The 21,014-nt window shown below is 45.1% G+C and overlaps 1 protein-coding gene across 1 annotated transcript in view; it reads right to left on the bottom strand.

Annotated features, from left to right (window-relative positions):
• NEURL1 (neuralized E3 ubiquitin protein ligase 1) overlaps positions 1 to 14,673 on the bottom strand; it is a gene marked incomplete at both ends in the record, with an annotated part of 142,389 nt that extends 127,716 nt beyond the window's left edge. The window contains one exon of the mRNA XM_082285839.1: positions 14,589 to 14,673. Coding sequence (XP_082141965.1) covers positions 14,589 to 14,673 — 85 coding nt within the window. The remainder of the gene's footprint in view (positions 1 to 14,588) is intronic.
• Positions 14,674 to 21,014: the final 6,341 nt, after the last annotated feature.

Here is a 21,014-nt window from a genome sequence, read left to right as displayed (position 1 = left end):
TTCAGGATGAGACTGCAGTGCAAGGGTAGAAATGCCTGAGCTGGCTCACAGCAAGGCTGCAGTGTGGCTGCAGCAACCACGCAGGGAATGGGCAGGGCCAGTGTACCCAGCTGAGAGCCCCACAGGTGAAAAAGGACTGCACACACCTGGATGAGCTGCTGTGGTCCTACCTGTCATGGAAACTGGGTCTCAGCTGAACTCCACCCTGGGCTGTGACCAACGAGAAAGTGCTAATGTCCCAGATGGTGTTCTGAATTTTATGGTGGTTTTGGGTACAAAACGCCACCCAGCTCTCCAGCTAGACCAAGTTAGAATCAGGTCTAAATCATCACGGATAGCTTAATGTTTGGTTTTGCAAAAACAGAGCTCAGTGAAGAGCCACAGAGACATGTGTGTTATGCAAAGACAAGGAGAGGCTTTAGGTCTGTTCTTGCCCCCCCCCCCCACATTTTTACTTGGAGACCCTAAAGTGCCATGAGAGGGCATGCAGAAAAAAACCTAGCCCTCCTGCCTTTTGATTCTCACCAGGAAGCATGAGCTACAACCCTTCTCTCTGCAACAGAAGTAATTTTCCTATATCAAACTGGTTTAAAACACTATGCCTTACAAATGGTTAAGGACTCCAAATGACATGCGGCAGAAATACAGTAACTTGGCTGTCCTGGGGAGAAATGCTCCATTCTGCATACAGCAGAGAGAAGGGCAGGTTGAGGGCTGAGCTACCACTTAGCAGAGTAATTTGTCCAAATTCTCATGTTCTACTAAGCCACAGACCATGGTGGTGAGGAACAGCTACTCAAATCCTCTGCTGCAGAACAATTTGGATGCAGAATCAAACTTCACCTTCACATCAGTCCCATGATCCAGTGCATGAAGCCTGTTACGCTGCACAGGGAAAGCAGCAATGTTTTGCCTTAGGACTGGAATGGCATCCTGTGGTCCAATGACTCCAATGTTTCCTTCTCAAAGCAGAAAACTCACAAGTGCCTTCCACTGGGGTCTCAGGAGCACAGCACAGGGATGGGATGGCATGGGATGGGATGGCATGGGATGGGATTCATCCGTGGATGCCTACATCCATGGGATGCAGGCAGTTCAGTAAGTGGACCCCAGAAATTCCATTTTAATCTCTAAAAGGTTTAGGAAACATTTCTCTCACCCATCTTAGGAGAGCTTCACCTGCATCTTTTGACACTCCAGAGGTGGAGAGGTGTTTCAGACTTTGCCTCCTGCAGCTTGTCACACACAAGGCTAACAGCCCCAGTGCCATCCCCTGGGGAGATGGAAGGCCACCCATCTCACAAACAAACCTGGGATTGTTACTCAGCTACACAGAGGGCCAAGGTCTCATTAATCAGCATTGACTTTTACAACAGAGACCATGAGATATGAGTGATACAAAGATGGATAAATTCCAAGAGGATTAGGGAGCAAAAAAAGGCTGTGGAGAATGGTTGTTTTGTTTTTTCTTATTCTGAGTTTTCCTTGTAAAAAGAGACTACTGATATTTTAATTCATTTTTCTATTAGAATGGGGAAAATTGCAGTAGGTCTTCTGCCATGTATCTAAATTGCAAAGTGCTACACACCACTGAAATGAAAAGAGGATATTGGACTGGCCAGTCTCCAGTCAATGGATTCGTGTATGGACCTGAAGGTTACGGATCAGGAGGGGTATTGCTGAAAGGGTCTGGCTTAGATTTGGTTCAGAGGATTTCCAAAAAAATGCAAAGGTCCACCAGTTGTCTGCCTCTACCAACACAGGGTCAAGCTCATGATAAAATAAACCATCTGCCCTTTCAGACTTTCATCCCAAACCAGAATAAACCTGTTTTGATGCTCTTGTGGACTTGGCTCCTTCCACATGTCTTTCATGTGCTCCAGTTGACATCATCAGGCACTCACACTCCTTGGATGAATTCCTCAGGCATTGACCAGTGGGATTCTGCCTTAATTCATTACTCTTTTCTATATGGCAATGCCAACAGCAGAAACAGCTGCCCTGGTTTTGAGCACTAATTAACCCTACTTCTCACTTTCATCTCTACTCTGTTGCTGATCCCTAGGAAAGGGTCTTTGGAATTCAACAGAGAAAGCCAAATCTAGTTCTGAAGAGGTAATCCACTGGCAATGACAGTGGAACAGGACACGATCAGCAGAAGGGGAGCAGATCCTGTACTTAATCCCAGCCCAGAAGCAGATCCTCCACCACCACCTCAACATCCACATTCCTTCCAGGGTGAACACAGGAGAGTCACACTCACATTGAGCTCTGGGGTCTCCTTTCCTTTTCCCTTCCCAACCATTAGAGGGAAGAAGTGTTAACATCTGCAATCTGCATCTGCTGAAGAGGAATGAGAACACTAAATGTATGTCTGTGACAACCAGGCAGGGCAGGAACAACCACCTCCCTTTATTTAAAACCTTTATTTAAAGGTTTTTATTTAAACCAAGTCAGAAAACCCCATCACCTTCAGTGTGGTTCTCCAAAGCACAACATACAAATGCTCACAAGCGCTACGAGCCCCAGAACAGCTTTCCTCTCTCCTCTTGCCATCCTGCTAATCGTGATGTCTGGGGCTATAAAAAGGCACAGCACAAGAGCATGTCTCTCCTTCTGATCTGCTTCCGTGTTTATAACCATGGCTTATCTAATGACACTTAGGAAGTGTTACCAAGGAGACTATTTGCATCTTGCACAATGTTGCTAAAGCAACACTGCTAAATTAGATGCAGCGCTCTTAGCCTTCACCTACTGCATTTGCATTGCTATTAAAATGGAATAGTCACAGGCTTAAACTATATTTGGGTCATTCACTCATCCAAACACCTGAAAATAGTCCAATGACAGCAGCAATGGAGTTTCCCCTAAAAATCTACCACATCTAGGTCTCCATCTCTTACATGTATTTCTAGCTTGCCCCTCAATGTGACCTGCAATCAAAACAAGCCATCTTTCATGCTGCAACCTTCCTCCACAGGACGTTTTCCCTATATGTTTGGCTTTTATTTGAATGCATCAGGAGATTTTAACTGTCATAAATAATTACAGCATCTTAGCATTTGATGGAGCACAGCAGAAGGCAATTTGTAAGTAGCATTAATTTTTGAGGCACAAGATGGCTCAGAGGCACTGGAAATGCGACAACTTGCCTGGAGTTTATGGGTCAGCTGTTCATCCTCACCCTGAGTCTTGGTTCATCTGTAAAGAGTCACCATTCAAGGGCTTCAAGATGGCCCATGGAAAAATTACACAGCTAAATAATAATTACTTGGTTTACCCTAAATAAAATGGTAAAATACTCATTAAGGAGATGATAATAAACTAGAAATAATTTTAAACTATAAGTTACTAGCTATAAACAAAAATAAAGACCAGGGGCTATTTTAGGTGATGTTACAGAATAAATTAAATACAGAAGCTCAAAAGACTACTGGTAGGAGGGAGAGTGAGCAACCAAGAGGTGGGGTGGCAATGGTTTCCAAGGCAATTAACAGCTTCTCTAGAGTTTGGACATTTGTCACTATAATAAAAAACATAAAATTCAAATAGCCCCCCTGCACACAAACACATTAATGTAGAAACATGGACAACTGTCAGAAACTTTACAGGAAGTATTACAATTGTGTGACAAGGTATTATATTTATTGTACATATACAATAAATATAATTTGACTGTGTTCTCCATGATACTAAGCAATGTCACAAGCAAAGCCACTGGGTTCTTTGAGCTCCAGTATTCTGATGCAAATCTAGAGCAACGCATTACCCCCAAAGTTTTCTGTTCTGATGGTCTAAGCAGTACATTTTGGTCAACGACACGTAACAATAAAATACCATCCCACCAACACCCAGATGGAACTCTGCATCACTATTTAATATGTTTATTCAAAAAAATAACTCTTGCTTTTAACACTTTCAAATTTACAAGATAAACTTAGGCAAGGACATAAATACTTGGCACCTGTCACTGAATTCAGTCAGCTCCCTGAATCAGAGCAAAAGCACCCTGTTCCAGCTCTGCTGCAGTGGGTAATATGGTTTGGGTGCCTCTTATTAATAAATCCTTGCTTTAGCCCAGAAGCACTACTAAAAAGCACACCTGGGAGCATTTTACTATATATAAACCCTCTGTTCCAACAGGAAATTTGATCTGCCTACAGACTCTAACCACAGGAAGGTAACTCCTTCCTGCTAAACAGGCTGCAGCACACGAAAGCCCATGTCCAGAGAGCATTTCACCTGCCAGCGCTTGTAATTGCTTATGTCTGGGAATTTAAGATGGAATACCAGCATCTGGACTGGTAAAGAATTTCCTAGCAGTATCAGGCTCCAGGTCAGCCTATTTCAGGATGAGGGGATGACACAAGCTCTTTCTTCCCTCCCTGCAACAGCTGTGGTGAGGTTCAGTTCCTCAAGTTTTATCATTGCTTTAGCTCCTCCATGAGAAGGTGTGATAAAGGCACAGAAGAAGATTTCTGCAGTTGGCCATGGCTGTAGAACACGTGTGCCCACCACCATGCTCCACTGAGGTGGCTGGACATGTGCCAGCAGGGTGCTGGTGGAGAGCTGCCTCCAAGCCACGTGGTAGGGAAGACACCCTGCAGCAGGTGAGCTGTGCTGGGGTGTGAACAAACACCCAGTCTTCCTAACTCCTCTCATATAGCAAAAAGAGGATGGTTCAAGTCTCATGGGGCTCCAGCTCTACAACAGCCATACTCCCTCATGCCTCCTCCTATGGCCACATAAGAAAACTCTGCGACAGCTCAGAAAGTGATCTTCAGTCCTCTGTGGAAAAGGTTATTTGTGTCCACACACACAGGCTGCAGAAGGTCCTTTTTAGCTGCCCCTGCTCCAGGGGAGCTTTTCCCAGGACCCAGCGCTCCTCGCTGGCTTCAGATACCCCATGTGAAACAGGCCAGGGGGATCTCCAAGGAAAGGTCAGAAATGAGGATTTGCATTACCAGCAAGGCACAGAGAGGGGAGGAAAGGAACCTCCCTGCCTACCAACCAGCTCCTCCTTCTCCCATGAGACATAAGATCAAAAGGAAAAAAGAGGCTTTCTCTGTGCTAGCTGTGCCTCTGTGAAATTTTCTAAGGACTTTCTGTTGGTTTTGGATCGGGTCCTAGACCCATGTGGGCAGAGCTCGGTGTGTCTGGATTATTTATTAGCAAAAGGGTTCCCTCTGCAATCAAGCATGTAGAACACCTTATTAAAGCATGCTCTGCTCTGTATCTGACCCGATGAAGTTGGCATGAAGAAGTTCTCAGCACTCCCTCAGAAATGCTGCTAGACTGCAAATTGTCATTACTTCCCTCATGTCAGTTCCTCCATGGCCTTATCTAAACTGTCATAAATCTTCTGGGTTTTCTCTGAACTCTCCTCCTCCTAGTGACATTCTGTACTTCTGAATAATGCTGTCTCCATATGAATTACAAGGGACACAGTAATAATGCTCCAGCAGGAGCAAGGGAAGCAGTGGGAAAACAGCTAAAAGCTACACCAAACTGTTTTCTTACTTGTAATCTTCTGTCATATGAGGAGCTGGAAGATTAGATAACGAGACTATTTATAGCAGCATTGCTGGATGTGTATCACAAGACCTTTATTGTAAGACCACAGCAAGTATAAAATTTTAATTTTGCCTGCTACTTCCCCGTGTCACAGCTTCGTTTGCAGCAAAGCATTTTTTCTTTTGCAGTGGGGTTATTAATAATGGATGTAGCATTAACATTGCCAAATTGGGAGTTCACCCTCAGTCACTGCTCCCACCCATCAATCTGTAATTTCTCCTCCTGGGCTTCATGTTGGACTGACAACAGGAGACTGACAGAGTCTGCTCAGCCACCAAAAACACTTTGTGTGGGCAGGAGCAACCAGAGCTCACTGCATTCACTGCTACAGGTCCCACCAGCACGACTTCTCTGCTTGAAACCTTAAGCTACTTTTAACCTCTCTGCTAAGCCCTCCAGTACACAACCTGTAGGGCCTGAGAACAACTATCCAGAGGAAATGCACAGAGCACCAGATGATCTCCACCCAGCAGATGGTAAGAACTTTCTTCCACAACTAATGCAAGGAAGATTTCAAGCAGAGGAGCAAAACTCTCAGCTGTCAGTGCTTATCTCTTAGCATCTCAACTCTAAACCTTATTAAAAAAAAGTATTAATGGTTTTAATTAGGGAGAACTTTTTGCACCTTTTTTTTATCTCATGCTTGTTAAGGATGTGATTGTTGAGGGGTCATACCATTAAAACAGAAACACTGAATGATATACAGAAATGGGAGTAGGAATGCAGAAATCCAGTACTAACATCAGAGGTAACCCAGGTTCTTCATTATGCTTTTACTGCATTTTTTAATAAAGAAAGTACATTTCAACTACTTCTCCTCTTTCTGTATTTGATGAACATAATCAATTAGTGAGGAACATTTTCTCTTTTCCATTTTCTGTCACATCTATTGAAGTGACTCACTCACTCACGTAAGACACAGATTCTGTTTGCAACATTTACAGATACTTGTGTCCTGTCTTCTATGACTCAATATTTCTATAGGAACCAACGCTTCCCTTCCTGCCTAGTAAATACTTGTTAAGTATAAAAAATAGGCATTCATCACAGACAGAAATGATCTTGCAAGATAGATAGATATTTAGAAAAACAATGGCACCAGTTACCCAAATCAAAGAAAGCATGAGTAATACCAATACAATTAATGCTATATTAAAGAGATACCCCCTAAGGAGGAGATTTGAACTAACCTTCTGATGAAAATATGGAACCTGGATGGTAAATAAGTTCTGTGTCTATATCTGCTTGCCTTATCTGTCCTTTGTCTCTTCAGAAGGCTCCAGGCTCTCTCTTCGCTAACCCACTTCTAGCTATTGACAGTGGCAGCAGTTAATTACACAGCACCCCAGTCACTGCTTCCCAAGCCCTGGTGCTAGACACAGGAAGTGTTGTGGTCATACCATAAAAATTATGAGATTAAATCAATCGGGAATCCCTGCCTACACCCATGCAGGAACATCTGGAAGTGTCAGTGTTATCAGTGTGAAACTCAAACACTGAATACAAAGGAACAATAGAGGAGGGAGACTCCACAAGCCATGTCTGTACTTTAGAATTCATTTTTATTAAAATGTTATTATTGGGGTTTTTTTTTAAAAAAAAAGTTTACATGAAGTGGGGTTTTTGAAACTAAAAAACCTTCCATGGCATTTTATCTCTGAGGCTGGAAAAGAACTATTAATATTTACTTTTCAAAATTTTGCATGAAACAGCCCTACAGTTTAACCTGACAGTTTTCTGAGAGCTGAGATTCTTTCTCTATGCCCCAGCAAAATGTTGAACTGAGGTGGACTAATGGAGGATTGTATAAACATAAGACCATCATGGCATCCTCTGCCCTATAATTTTAAAACAAAATCCTATTTTAATCCTGTACTTGAAAGGCCAAATAACCAAGAGTGTAAACATGACCTAGCACCATCTCGAGCTCCCCATGAACAAATGGAGATGAAAAGCTATCCCCACCTCAATTTTAACCACAGTTTTGCATCAGCCCAGATCTTAGTATGAGTAAGTATCCAAGTGTCTGCCCTCCTCTCCAGCCACTCAGCTTAGCAATGCCCTGGTTAGCCAGGCTGAAAGGTAGCCCAGACTCATGGATACCTCGCACTCACAGCAGAAGCTTTAACCACTGTTAGACCCTAACTTCCAGTTAAAATTCAACTCTCATCCCCAAAACTATTTTGGTATTTGAGGCACAAAAGTGAGCACCTGCACGGTGCTGTGATTAAAGTGAGAAACTACTTTGAGATTTGGCAGTTCACAGCACAGCACTGAGCACCTGCACACTGCTGTGATTAAGGTTAATCTTAGATCAACCATGTCTAGATGGAGACAATCCTGACATGCAAGTGTTGTAGATCCCACTCCTTGAGACAGCTCAGAGCTGGATTACGCAGATGTCCTAAAATTTCAAGGCAGACCAAGTCAGAACACGTGTGGATCCCCAGCTTGAAATAAGTAGCCACCATGAAGTAAAAGCCACACTGTAAGTAAAACAACATGTACTTACATACTTGCCACAGGCAACAATTTCAGCCACGCTGAAGTAGCTGGTTCCTGCAATTATCCTAGCAGCAGTAGGTAAGAACAGCTGCCAAATCGGAAATCTTGCAAGCCCCTGTATTAGAAATCTTCCCATATATGGGAATATCCCTAAAACCTGCTATTTCAACAGTCTAGGAAACCAAAGGAAGCGGGAGCTACTTAGGCTTCTGCCATTGGGAGGTCACTGTAAGCAGAGAGAACCTGCTTTCTCTTACTCAAAAAGAGCCCACAAATGGAAAAGCAACTGTATTTGTCAAAATCACAGTGTGCAGGAGACACAGTCACACCCAAAAAAGGTACAGGGACCCAGTCACAATCTCTTCCACCTCCCAAATAAAGGCTGGATGTTCTGTGTGTGACTTGACACTGACATGGCAATGAACCACTCTGTTAACAACCGGGCAGGGATACTCATGATAAAGAGGACGGATCTAGCTAGAGACCAGCCAACACCAGAGCAGGCTCTATCCCTCCATCTACCACTGCAATGCCTGAAAAACCCAGCTGCACTTTTCATTGAAGTTTTAAGTTCTCATTTCAGCACTGTCCTTATCAGCTAAACACAGGTAGCCTTAGGAAGACACTCTTTGGAAGTCAAAATAAGAAGAGGAAATGTGTGGTCTTTGTCTGTCACAAACTTCAAAGGATTCTTCTTTCATGACTTCCTCCAATCTCCCTTAAAATTGAACCCATTTTAGCATCCATAGCATCCATCAAAAATGAGCTCTACTGAGCAACTACCTACTGCAGATGGCTACAGTCACATTTTGTTCATTTGATATCCTCCTAATTCTTGTACATAAAGAGACATTGAAGAGTTGAGCTCTGCCTCTTCTTTATTTCCATCCTAGTTGTCCCTTTTTCCAGAGACAAGAGTCCTAGTTTATTCAATCACTCCTTATATGAAATTAATCCACGCTTATGACCATCCTCGTTGCCTCTGAATCTTTTCCAGTTTTTCTGTATCTTTCCTGAGATTTTGGAAGGGGAAGAACCAGAACTACACATAGTATACACATTTACACAGCAATCTATTAATGGTGCCTATTTTCCTCTGTTTGGCTTCCCTTATAATTTCTAGTATTTAATTTGCTTTTTTAAATTACTACTGAGCCTGGCATTAATATTTTTAGCTCAATCATCCAACTGATGTCTTGGTTCCTACTGGTTTTCAAAAGTAGCCTTTCTTGCACTTGAGAAATAGAGAGAATCACCCATGGGCAAGAAACCACATAATTTCCTGGGAAATTTGTGAAAACCTGCAGCAGTACCTGCTCCACCAACAGGCTTCATCACCTTATGAAACAGACAATGGGAAAGGAAAAGTAAGATCAATAAATTGCTGTGTTTGGAACACTGAGCAATTTAGGCAGTTTAAATGCAATAAATCTAAGTTCAGTAGCTTGGGAAAAAATCTAGTGCTTGGGAGAAGGTCATATAAACCTGAGAGCCTCAGGCAGGAAAAACTTTATACCTACAACCCAGACACACTGACAGGTCAGAGGGAGACAAGCATACCCGGGACAGAGTAAAAGCAGAAGGGCAGGAAGCAGGAGGCATCCTTCCAAGCCTTGAATGATGAAACTTCTGACTCTGTAAGGCTGGAAGAAAATAAAATAATGCTTCAAAGAAGAACCAATTATGACAGCGATGGGAGCTGAGGTTATCTCACAGTATCACTGTTGGTATCCCCCCAGTGCACTGCTTGTGATGCCTAAAAATGCTTGTAATGCACCCCAACTTCTAACCTCTATGACCATCTGTTGCTGATAACCTTTTACTCCCCCCTTAGTTTCATCTAGTGAGTGCACAAAATGGAGCTGGCAGCAGGACAGTCTTTCAACAACATACAATTATTGAAATACCTGCACCAGCCAGATTACTATCTATCTTCCACGTGTATTTCAGAAGCTTAAAAAGCACCAGTGAAATGGGAGAAAAGTCTGACATATTTATGTGTCAGTGGGATATAATGTTTGGAACAGCGACTGCAAAAATGCAGGCAAAGACTGTGTAATCCTCACTGGTACCCTCCGTGGGCCAGGGAAAGCAGGAAAGCCTCTGCCTTCTTGGTCAGGTGCTGCACAACAGGCTGCCAATCTGGGGGCTGCAGCCAGAGAGGTGGTAACACCTTCCAGCAAACCACTGCTGACTCTGCAGGTGTCCCAGCAAAAGAACAGACTAAGAACTGTTCTGCTGAGGTGCCAGTCTGCTTCATGTGATACTCTGAAGGTACAAACCCCAGATCATCCTACAGACATCACCCAGACCCATGAGTAAAAGCTATCTGGATGAATGAGCAATAAGTACAGGCAACCATGGGAGCACCCAGCACAACATGACTAAGATCTTGATGGGAGCCTCCGGATGCCGCTGTTATACAAATAAAAAAGAATAACCCATGAGTAATCAGCCACTGCTGAAAAGAGGCTCCCTGGCAGTGGGGCTGTTTCTGTAATACTGTGCATGCATTCTTTTGCATAAATATCATAGGTGCATTGACCTAGGAGAAAAATCAACAGGAAGAAATCCTGCTTGCTGCCACTCACCCTGCAAATCTACCTTTCAAGGCAACAGGGGGCTCAGGAAGGAGCACTAAACCTGAGTAGGAGGCTGGAGGAGAGAACTTAAGAGAGAAGACAGTAATACTTCTTAGCTTTTACAATGTAATATTGATCTGCTGTCTACAGCAATGGCTAAGCCTTCTTGAAGCTGAGGACACAGAGACAAGTAAGGATAAAGAGCTGCATCTCCATGGAGCACAGGAGATGGCATACAAGTCCTGTGTCTCACTTCTAACCCAAGGACTACAAAAACTTCATTTCTAGCATCCTAGACCGGCACGTCTGGGAACTACACCACAGCCCAAACAGGGCACACAGCCCACACATCTCAGTAGGAAGAGTTAAACACTTCTAGCAAGGTTGAGCAGTACCTAACGAAGGAATGCAAAAGCTAGAGATCGGAAAGATGTAACACTAGGCAAGGAGGGGAAGTTAATGAGCTACAACAGGATTAGAAAAAATAGTTAAGAGAGGAAATTGAATAGACTATCTTGGAAGAACCTTGGGGCAGGGAGACAGGTTGAACTGAGGATGCATCTCTTGAGAAATAATAGAAGTCTCCTTGGTTGGAACAGTTCAAGCCAGACTGCCCCAACACAAGTAAATAAATAGTACACAGAGCCACTGATGAGAAGGCTGATCTTTTTCATCTCAGAATTCAGGAGATTAAATACAGCTGGAGTTTTCCCACTTGGCTCCCCTCCAAACAGCCATACACACCTTGTTTGATAGTTATCACAAACCATATTTCAGAGAGGGTGGACAGCAAAAATTTCCTGGAGTTTATCTGGCTGCATCCTCAAGGAGATTGTTACCAGATAATCATAATCTTTTGCTCAGCATTATGAAAGTACACAAAGGATCACCTTCTGTCACCCCTGACAAACTACATCTGGGTTATGGGAAGGGAAATACTCACAGGAATTCTGAAAATAATCTCACCTCAACCTCCCCATCACGATATCACCAAGTGAAAACCTCCTTCCATCACTGGCCAGGACCTCAAGGTTAACAGCCATATCAGGACCACGGCATCAGATCACCTGCAGTCCTGGAGGAGTTCAGTTTTCACTGTCTCCAAAACAGCCAAAGCCTATAGGCACAACTATGGCACCAAAATCTGGATTCATAATCCAGATATGACACACTGGTTTGGAATAGGTAATTCCAAAGTCCTCAAGTCTAGTGGCTCCTAGTGAACAGTTATGTGAAGTGCTTTTATAAAGGGCTGGACATAACAGATTTTAAAGTATTACCTTACTCAAAAGCAAGTCTAAAATCATCAGCCAGGGGTCCCAGCTTTACTTCATAAAGACCTGCCTATTGCAGTTACCTGGTTTTAAAACTGCAGCCGAAGCCTGAGAATCAAGTCGGGTTCTTTCCTCCTCTTGCACGACCATCTAAAGCAAAGCAAATATTCTGCCAGCCATGTCAATCTTCATGAGATTTCTGTGTTATGCCTTCAACACCACCAAAAGTATCACATGGTCTTCAGAAGATTTATGTAACTAAAGGTGACCATTTTTAGCAGGACTAACAGAAAGGTGTAAAAATTTTCAGCACAAGTGGGCAACAGCTCTACCATGTGCAGAGGTCTTACTTCTTACTTAGAAGAGATGAACTCGTAAGGTACAGGGACTGAATTCAAAGTCCACAGACCACCTTGGGAAACAATGCAATCATAGCTTCTTCTTAAGCAAAAATGAGCCCTAATCACCCCCAGCACCAGGTCAGGAAGAGGTGGTCACAGAGTAAGAAAGTATTAGATGGTGACCAACTTGTAAAAGTTCAGTATCCCTAACACTAAGCCAGACACTGAAGGAAGAACAACTGGGGACCTTCAACTAAAATACACTTTACAAAATGATAAATGGCAGATATGTAACAAAACTGTGTGACATTCATACTTTCACTGCTATGCCTTGAGTCCATTTTACAGAAACCTGTCAAATGCAATCAGACTTGTTTATTCTGCATTTAAATGTAGGACCTGAGGCAGTATGGTTTCAAAAAAGACAGAAAAGGCACATATTGTCCCTGGCAGTTGCCTAGTTTTTACAACAATGCCTTGTTCACTCTTTATTGCAAATAAAAATTATTTCAATGCTCTGTTACATTACAATCTTCAGAATATTTCTGCTTGCTGCCTCAGCACAGGTAGAAATTTAATTAACATGGAAATTAAATGAAGAAATATAGAAACAAAACGCCATTAACACACAATTCACTGCTCCCCCCCCCCCCCCCCCCAAATCAGGTGATTCATACAGAGCATCCTCTAAATCTCACATAAGCCAGTGTTAATGGATTAAGTGGCAGTGTCTCTTCTGGCTTCAGCTTATAAATTCTTCTCTGCTTAAGGTTTCTCCAGAAAGACTTCCAGCTGACAGCATGATTCTTAAAGAGACAAATCATCCCCGGCAGTTTACAATTCCATACCAACAACTACAGCATTGCGTGTGCCTTCATGTTTGTACTGATAGAGGATGATGGCTCACTGTTTAGGATGCAGCATCCTCCTCCTTTCAAGCCTAATTTGAAGCACAGCCATTGCTTGGGCTGAGTTTCTCACTGACTTTGTCCACGACAGAGCGATGAGCATTTCTAACATCTCCTTGCATGACCATTGAAACAGCCATGATAAAACCACCCTCAGTTCATACAACTGCTCCAAATAACCCAAGTACAGATGAAGGGAGCAGAGAGATTCAACAGAAGAATAATGCAAGTATCAGAAAATCCTTCAGTATAACAACCAGCTGCCCAGCTCATCATTAGCCATTTCCACTCCTCTAGCCCATGCCAAAGAAGTATCCAAAAGCCTGCAAAAATGAGGGTGAACAGCAGCTTCCCTATTTTCCACGCTGGTGGCTGCAAATTCTGCAACACAGAGAGGAAGCTGCAACAAGTTATAATCTGAAATGGCTGTTGGAGCAGCACCTTCCCTCATTCCCTGCTTACAGAGAGATGTTTGACATCCTCTAGCCCCATCATCCACAGCCTTTGGCTGTGAAAATGACCTTAGAGAAGAGGCACCCAGGTAGTGCTGAACACACACAGTGTGTGCCCAAGAAAATTGCTTTCATCAACGATGGGCTATTTTCTGCTACCACCCTCCCAACTTACAGCAAAAGGGGATAAAAAAGAGCAGAGATAGAGGAGACCTTTGGCAGGCTCTCCTGTCCACATTACAGAAGTCATCCCCATCCCATTTGGTCCCAGCAGGTCGCCAGGAGTTCGGAAAAGGAGTGGTACCCTTAGGAGGAACAGAATAGCCATACAAGCTGCACAAGGAACCCCAAATACTCACTCCCTGCCCTCCTCCAAACAGGACTGACAGTCCTATGCACACACATATTCATGGAGCACTCAGAAGAGACACCAAAGCAAAGCCTTCATTCACCAGTAAGCACTCGGGGACTCTTGGTGGTCTTACTCCCCCGAATTGTTGTCCTTTGCTTTCCTAGGGTACCTCTCCCCGGAACGATCCGTGCGCTCACCAGCCACCGCTGGGGCACTGCCGGGGAAGAAGTGACAGTGCTGCGAGCAGGGCAGGGGGGCTCACACCGCGAGAGGGCTCGGGGTGGCAGGCATGGAGCCATCCTACCCCGGGGAGCCCAGCCAGCCCCACGGTGTCCCGGATGCCTGCCCGGCGTGGGGTACTCAGGGTGCTCTGTGTACCTAGGGATCTAATCCCAAACTAGGGTCCCTGCGGTACCCGGGATTTGTGTCCTGCCTGGGTTCCCATCTCATCCCGGGGCGTCCAGACACCCATCCCGCTCCGGGCTGCATCGGTGCTTCAGGTGCCCCGGGATACCGCGCGTGCCCGTCCTGACGGAGATGCTCAGGGTGCTGGGAATGCCGGGGGCGCTCAGGGTGCCGGGGGTGCCGACCGAGCCGTACCTTTGAGGCGGTGGTGGCGAGCGCGGTGCAGGCGGCCCTGGCCGCCGCGGGGCAGCGCGGGGATGCTGGAGAAGCGGCTCCCCATGGCGGCATCCGAGCCGGGCCGGGCCGGGCGGCGCCGCGCAAGGTCTCTGTCCCCGGGGGCTGCGGCGGCGAGGGCGGAGGGCAGCGCCGGCTCCGAGGGCGCCGAGAGCCGCGGTCCCGCCCGCCGGGCCCCCCGCCCCGCTCGGCTCCGCGGCCGCTGGCTCGGCGGGGCGGGGCGGCGGCACCGCGGCCCCCCCGCCGCGCCCGTCGCCATGGAGACACAGCTGTTCCGCCGGGGGGGCCGCGCCGCCCCGCCCAGCTGAGCCACCGCTGGCGCGACAGGTGGGGACACGCGGAGCCTCTCCCGACCCCCGCCCCAGCACAAGGATGCCCAGGACCACAGACCCCCAGGGGCAGATGCAGGGTCAGGGACATTATTCCCTTCCATTGCCACCCCGCGACCTCCCTCACACCTGCTGGCCCTACATTTGCTTCCCCAGCCTCCTCTTTCCAGAGAGGAAATCTGTGGCCAACCCCGGAATCCAGGACCTGCAAAGAAGCTGCATCATGCATGGACACTCACCCAAGCAGACCTGCTGTGGTGGGATGCAACTGTCCTAAAGCAATTAGGATTCTCATGGATAAAAACATGTCAGAGCCGCACTCGAGAAGGCAAAGAAGATGGGCGAGCAGCTTCTTGCACAGTCCTAGAGCAAGTGGACAAGTAGGCAGCTAGTCAGAAGGGTGAGTAGGTGTCTTACTGGTCCCTGACCGTCCCAGTAAGTTGTGTGGGTGCCTGCAGCCACCACTTTACTCAGCCCAGTGGCTCAAAGCAGTGAAAAGTTCCAGTCAAGCTCGGGGGGGTAGGGTAGAAATGGGGCAAAGGGAAACACTTCACTGGCAGATCTCCTGTGAAGGGTCAGTTCATACTGGTGAATTGCCAGCATGGGGCACTGCCTGAACGTGTGGCCTCTGAAAGCTGCTGCAATACAAACACATCCCATGTGAGCTGGGACTGCCCTGTGTGGCTGCAGCCCGCTGAGCAGAGATGAGCCTCTGCACAGCTCCATATCCCAGAGCACCAGTGCCACAGATACAAATTATTCCTACATGCCCAGGACATGCCCACATGGCTCATTTGCTTGCCCGAAGAGAGAAAGTCCTGTGTTAATACCACACCTGTCCACTACCAGATGTGTGGATCCTCTTCTCCCTGCCCACCCTGGAGCCACCCAAGTCAGTGAGTTGCTCCACAAAAGCAGCCACGACTATATGGGATGGGAAGGTTCCCCTTGTCCTCACCACAGCAGCACCTTGGCTACAGGGGAGCTTCTCCTGTGACGGCCACAACCCAAGACCTGGAGCTGTTCAGTTGGTACCACAGTAAAATCAACCCACAGCTGATATTGTCTACTGCATAATTACATTACCTTTGTCTTTAGAGAGGACTACAGGCTCTGACGACATGGTTACAAGCTTCACCTAGAGTTTTAGTGGATGCTGAAGGCTGAGGGCATCTTCCATTCAGCTATGTTGTGGCTGTAAAATGTTTTTTTCCTTTCTTCTTTAGAACAAAAATTTAATGTTCAGCTTTCTCCCAAAAGGTGATTTTGTCCATCTATCCGTCTGCTTCCACCCTCCACCTTCCTTCCTCTTAGTAAATGTAAGAAAAGCCCTTCCTGGTCAAGGACCACATATGAATGTTTTCTTCCTGAAAACAGTTACTTCTGCAATTTCCCCAACCAGAGAGCCAAGAGAGCCCCTGTTCTCTGAAACCATTCAAGTACCTAACTTTCAGAGGAGAAGGGAAAGGTTATTCCTTAGGTTAAATAACAAAATTTTATAAGAAATATTGAGAATCTCAACCAAAATATGATGCTTAAATCTGGATGAAGATTTCTTTTGGTATATGTGATGCACAGAGCGAGGCTGAGGAATCATTATGGTCCTGCCCAGCCTTTGATTGCACAGTGGGTGAGAGGTGCACCATGCATCCTTTCTCATTCTCTCCGAAGTAGAAAGGAATGACCACACCAGTCAGAAGCCGTGGTAGTGTGTGGTTGAAGTCTGGCTCAAACATGAGCCCTCTGTTCAGTTCTTCTGGTGTATTGGGTCCTGCTTTGGCCCCATGATGAGTCCACCAGCTGCCTCCACACGCAGGAAGCTCAAGAACAGAGATGAGACAGAGATTGAGACTGAGCCACATCTTTGTTTAGATCCTTTGTGAACGTGAACACTGTATTTCCAGATAGCTCATTACAGTGAGCCCCAAAAGAAACAAATGACCCTGAGATGAGCACAGTTGATGAGGGTATAGTGCTAATAACACCAAGGCTGTGGCTTCAATCCCTGTATGGGCCACTCACTTAAGAATTGGACTTGATGATCTTTGTGGGTCCCTTTCAACTCAAAATATTCTGTGATCTGTGACAATTCTGGAAGGGCCCTCAGAGGGGCAACTGCACCTCCTCATCACACAGTACCTTTCATCCTGTTGAACCTAATTGTCTCCAACCAAAAAAACCAAAAACCTGTTCTTTCTCCATTTCTTTTCTCTAATCTCTCTCTCCTTGAATTGCAGGAAGTCTTGAGCAAGGACTGTCACTTTTCTGGGAAGTTTTGTGTTTAACATGGCAGAAAAAGGTGTCAATGTAAGGGAAATTATAATGGAAAGAGGCATCTTTCCATTGTATAAAAGAGATCTTGAAAAAGGAAAGGTACTGGTTTGGGACTGGAGGCATAGGGAACACCCATATAATAGCACAGGCAAGATTTCTGTGCAGTCATCCATTAAATGACAGGCACTCACACATGCATCACGCAGGCTGCTAACTGTGTCTTGTGTGATAGCTCACCACGTGATGAACCTGTTCCCAGAAGGACCACGTGCTTTCTGCTTCTACCAAATCCACTCTGAGTTTTAGACACCAGGCACCAATTTAACCTTGGTGCCATAGTGTGAATAATAAACTATATCTCACGTGCCTGGTGGGTTTTGTGCTCAAGCGCCTCCCTTTTCAACCTGAAGAAACAAGGTAAAGCATAGTTTCATCAGTGAGAGGAGGAAGCCCTAAAGGGTCTGCTTTAGCAACATGTTCTGCTTCCATGAGGGATGGGCTTTGCTTTGCCTGGCACAGCAGCCTGCAACTGACACAGTGGGGAAGAATGCAAAACAGCACCAGGGGTTTGCTGTGATTGTACCTTGGTTCACTTTATCAAAGTCTTTGAATTTGCTTCTTATATTGGTTGTAGAAGGAGTGAGAAGGAGGGGCTGCTTGCTGTCCTTGCCAACTTATGTCAGATTTTCCTGCAAAAAATGTTGAGCAGGGTGAGAAATATGCTCTGTGATCACAGGAGCCCTTGATAGACAAAACAGGATCACACTGATTCTGGGTTTTTGCCTTTTTCCTGTGCTCTAGCAACAGGGAGCATTGAAACAGCTTGCCAAAATTGCAGGGCTTTCACACCAGCAAGTCAGGACTTTCCTTGTGTGTTAGTGATATCAGTTGAATTGGCTAATTAGAAACATGCAATTTCTTGGTACCAGCCCTACCAGGTAGTGGGGACCCAGTGCAAAGCTTGCTGTGTGACAGAGCAGGATGAGTTTACAGTGACTTAAACTCCTCTCCACCTTCTGAATTTGTGCATGGGCACCTGACTTCCAATTTGTAATTTTTGCTTAGAAGTCAATGGAGACAATGCAGCCACTCCAAGAATTTCACCTGAAGTTAGTATCAGCTCCAGGAAAAGTGCTAACATCGTGATTATAATTATGGACAAACACAAGGAGAAAGGCTCTGCACAGTCACATCTGCTCATGGAACAATGTCTACTGCCTTAAGTCATGAAACCACCCATCAATTCTCCACCCGAGAGCTGGGTGCAAGGATGAGCTGCAGCTGTTCAGCTCAGGCATATGTGAAAGACCACAGAGACAGGATGTGGAGGAGGAGCTGTGAGACGCTGGAGGGTAGTAGCTACATGCTGGATGATAACCAGGCAGACTGCTAGGTTGGGTACACAGGGGTGCTTTCAGACTGCTAAGGGTGCAAGGTCAGATAGGTGAACTGGCATCTAAGGACTCTGGGTATTTTGCGAAGGTCTCTAACTCTGGAGCACTGTGCAGCAATGAAGCAAATGTAGATAAAAATTCCCTTTGCAAAGCCTATGTTTGTGCCTTCTAGGCACATCAGCCCTCAAGGGGTTACACAAGAAACCAGGTAATCACAATCACGGAATAATATGAAGAATCAGAAGAACAGGAGTAGAGATGAAGCCTGAGCCACCATTGCCTGAGGTGTGGGCAAACACATCACAATTCATATTCTGAGAGGATGCTTGGATTAAGAGGCGTGACCCAGGGAATAAATGTCACAGGATAAAACACAAAGCAGTGAGTGGGCAATAGCCAGGCCCTTTTGGATTTGAAACTCATGGGGTTCAGCAGCCTGGACCCCTCACTGGCACACAAATGAGAGTGATGAGAATGTAGCACTTTAAGCATCAAAGGATCTGAGAATGGAAATATGTCATACATCCCTTCCGGATCAAGGTTTGATCCACTGGGCCCTACTGACTCCACGTACCCATTAATCTAATTCTTTCCTGTATATATTGAAGAAGGATTTCAAAAGCTGTTGCTTGAATTGCTGTAATTAAATGCCTGGCATCAGGACTTCAACAGATGTGGAAGGAAAAGACACACCTATCCATGAAATGTACAGATCTGCATGCTGCGGGGAGAAGAGATCATCTGCGAGATATTCATTGCATCTAATTGTTGGGCTAATCCCTGATTTGTGTATTTTTAATTGCCTGAATGAAACAGGCATTCTTGATGTGGCATGCAGCACCCCAAAATAAATACCCTGCAGCCACTACATCAGGAAGGTTTACCCCTATTGCTGTCACCTCAGAAACCTACGCAGAATTGGATATAAGGCTCGGATGGGACAGAAGCAAATTTGGCTTTGTGAATTAAAGTAGGACAGGATGACAAGAGACCACTCTCAGTCACAGGTGAACATCTGTGTGTTTCTGTGTCTAGCAGGACAACAGATTTCACAGCAACAACCAGAAGAGTATGTGAAGATACTTCTAGAGATAATAGGTTAAAGTGAAGGGAAAAAAGATCTGTAGATATAAAGCCTCATAAAATACTTAGTCTCAGACTGCAGTCAAAAAAAGCCATCATGACAAGCGATCATCCAATTTAATGTTTTTTCCCTGAGAAAACTAAACCCCATGTCACCTCTTTTGTAAGAAATGTAGATACTTGTTTTATATGAGTGGGACAGGAAAGAAGTGTCCATCTTTTGTGACATACTGGCTGTACAGTGTGCAGACTGGGAAAAATGCTTCATGCAGCCATCGTGATGCTTCAGATTAATTCTGTTTATTTTCTGACCTTTACATTTGCAGTTCTCCTATTCATCAGCAATGGATTTGCATGAGAGGAGGTGTTTACATATTTTAGCAGCCATTTTGCAAAGTGCTACTTAGGTATTTTTTATGAGCTATGCTCAAAGACAATCATCTAAAGACAAAAAAATCCAAAGAAACAGGGGAGAACAAACAGGCTCATTAGAAAATATTAATTTCTTCCACATATACTAGTGACATTTTTTAAGCTCTGACATGAAAGTACAATTATACTCTTGCAATGCCTCAGTGAGGAGGGTTTAAGTACCTTTTAATTCAAGTCTATTGTGCTACTCATACTGGGAGACTCAGTGAGGCCTGTTGAGCCCCAAGTGTATTTTAGAGCACCCCAAGGCTGCTTCCTTCCACAGCAGAAAGCTTCAAGGGGCACATTTGTGCCATATCCCAGTGGCCCAAATCTCACCACGAAGCTGGGGCTTACATGAAAGGCCAGTACTGAGCAGAGGATATCTCCAGGGGAATTAGCTCCTCCCTATTTAAAGGGTCCTTTGATCTACAAGAGAAATCTAACAGGAATTTAGCACAGCTAATAGTCAACCCTTTGATCTTCCCTTTGGAGTTCCACTGGCTGTCAGACAGCCTGAACCCCTACTTCCAGCAATATGAGCCAGAGATTTCTCCCTAGCATTTTACAGTGAATTTGCCACCTTCATAGATTGACCAGTGTTGCAGGGTTTTTTGTTCCTATTCACTTAACTTGGGGAATTTCTCCCTTGAAACCTTTTATCAGACAATGGACTTTCCTTTCAGTCTCACTTTCATATCTCTGTCAAGACAGTGAATATTGCTACTAAGATGGCAGACAGCCCACTGTAGCAGAACACAGACTCTGAGGGATATTTGCCTTCTAAAAAAGATCCTACATTCTTTCCAGATCTAATTGAGTGTAAGTTAAAGGAGGGGTATATCAAGACTTTGATGACAGATGCCAGTGCCAAACTCATATCCTATTTCTGCATC

Source organism: Coloeus monedula, assembly GCF_965178545.1.
Source record: "Coloeus monedula genome assembly, chromosome: 8".
NCBI lineage: Eukaryota > Metazoa > Chordata > Aves > Passeriformes > Corvidae > Coloeus > Coloeus monedula.
Note: the sequence above shows the minus strand (reverse complement) of the source record. Positions and strands in the feature narration are given on the sequence as shown.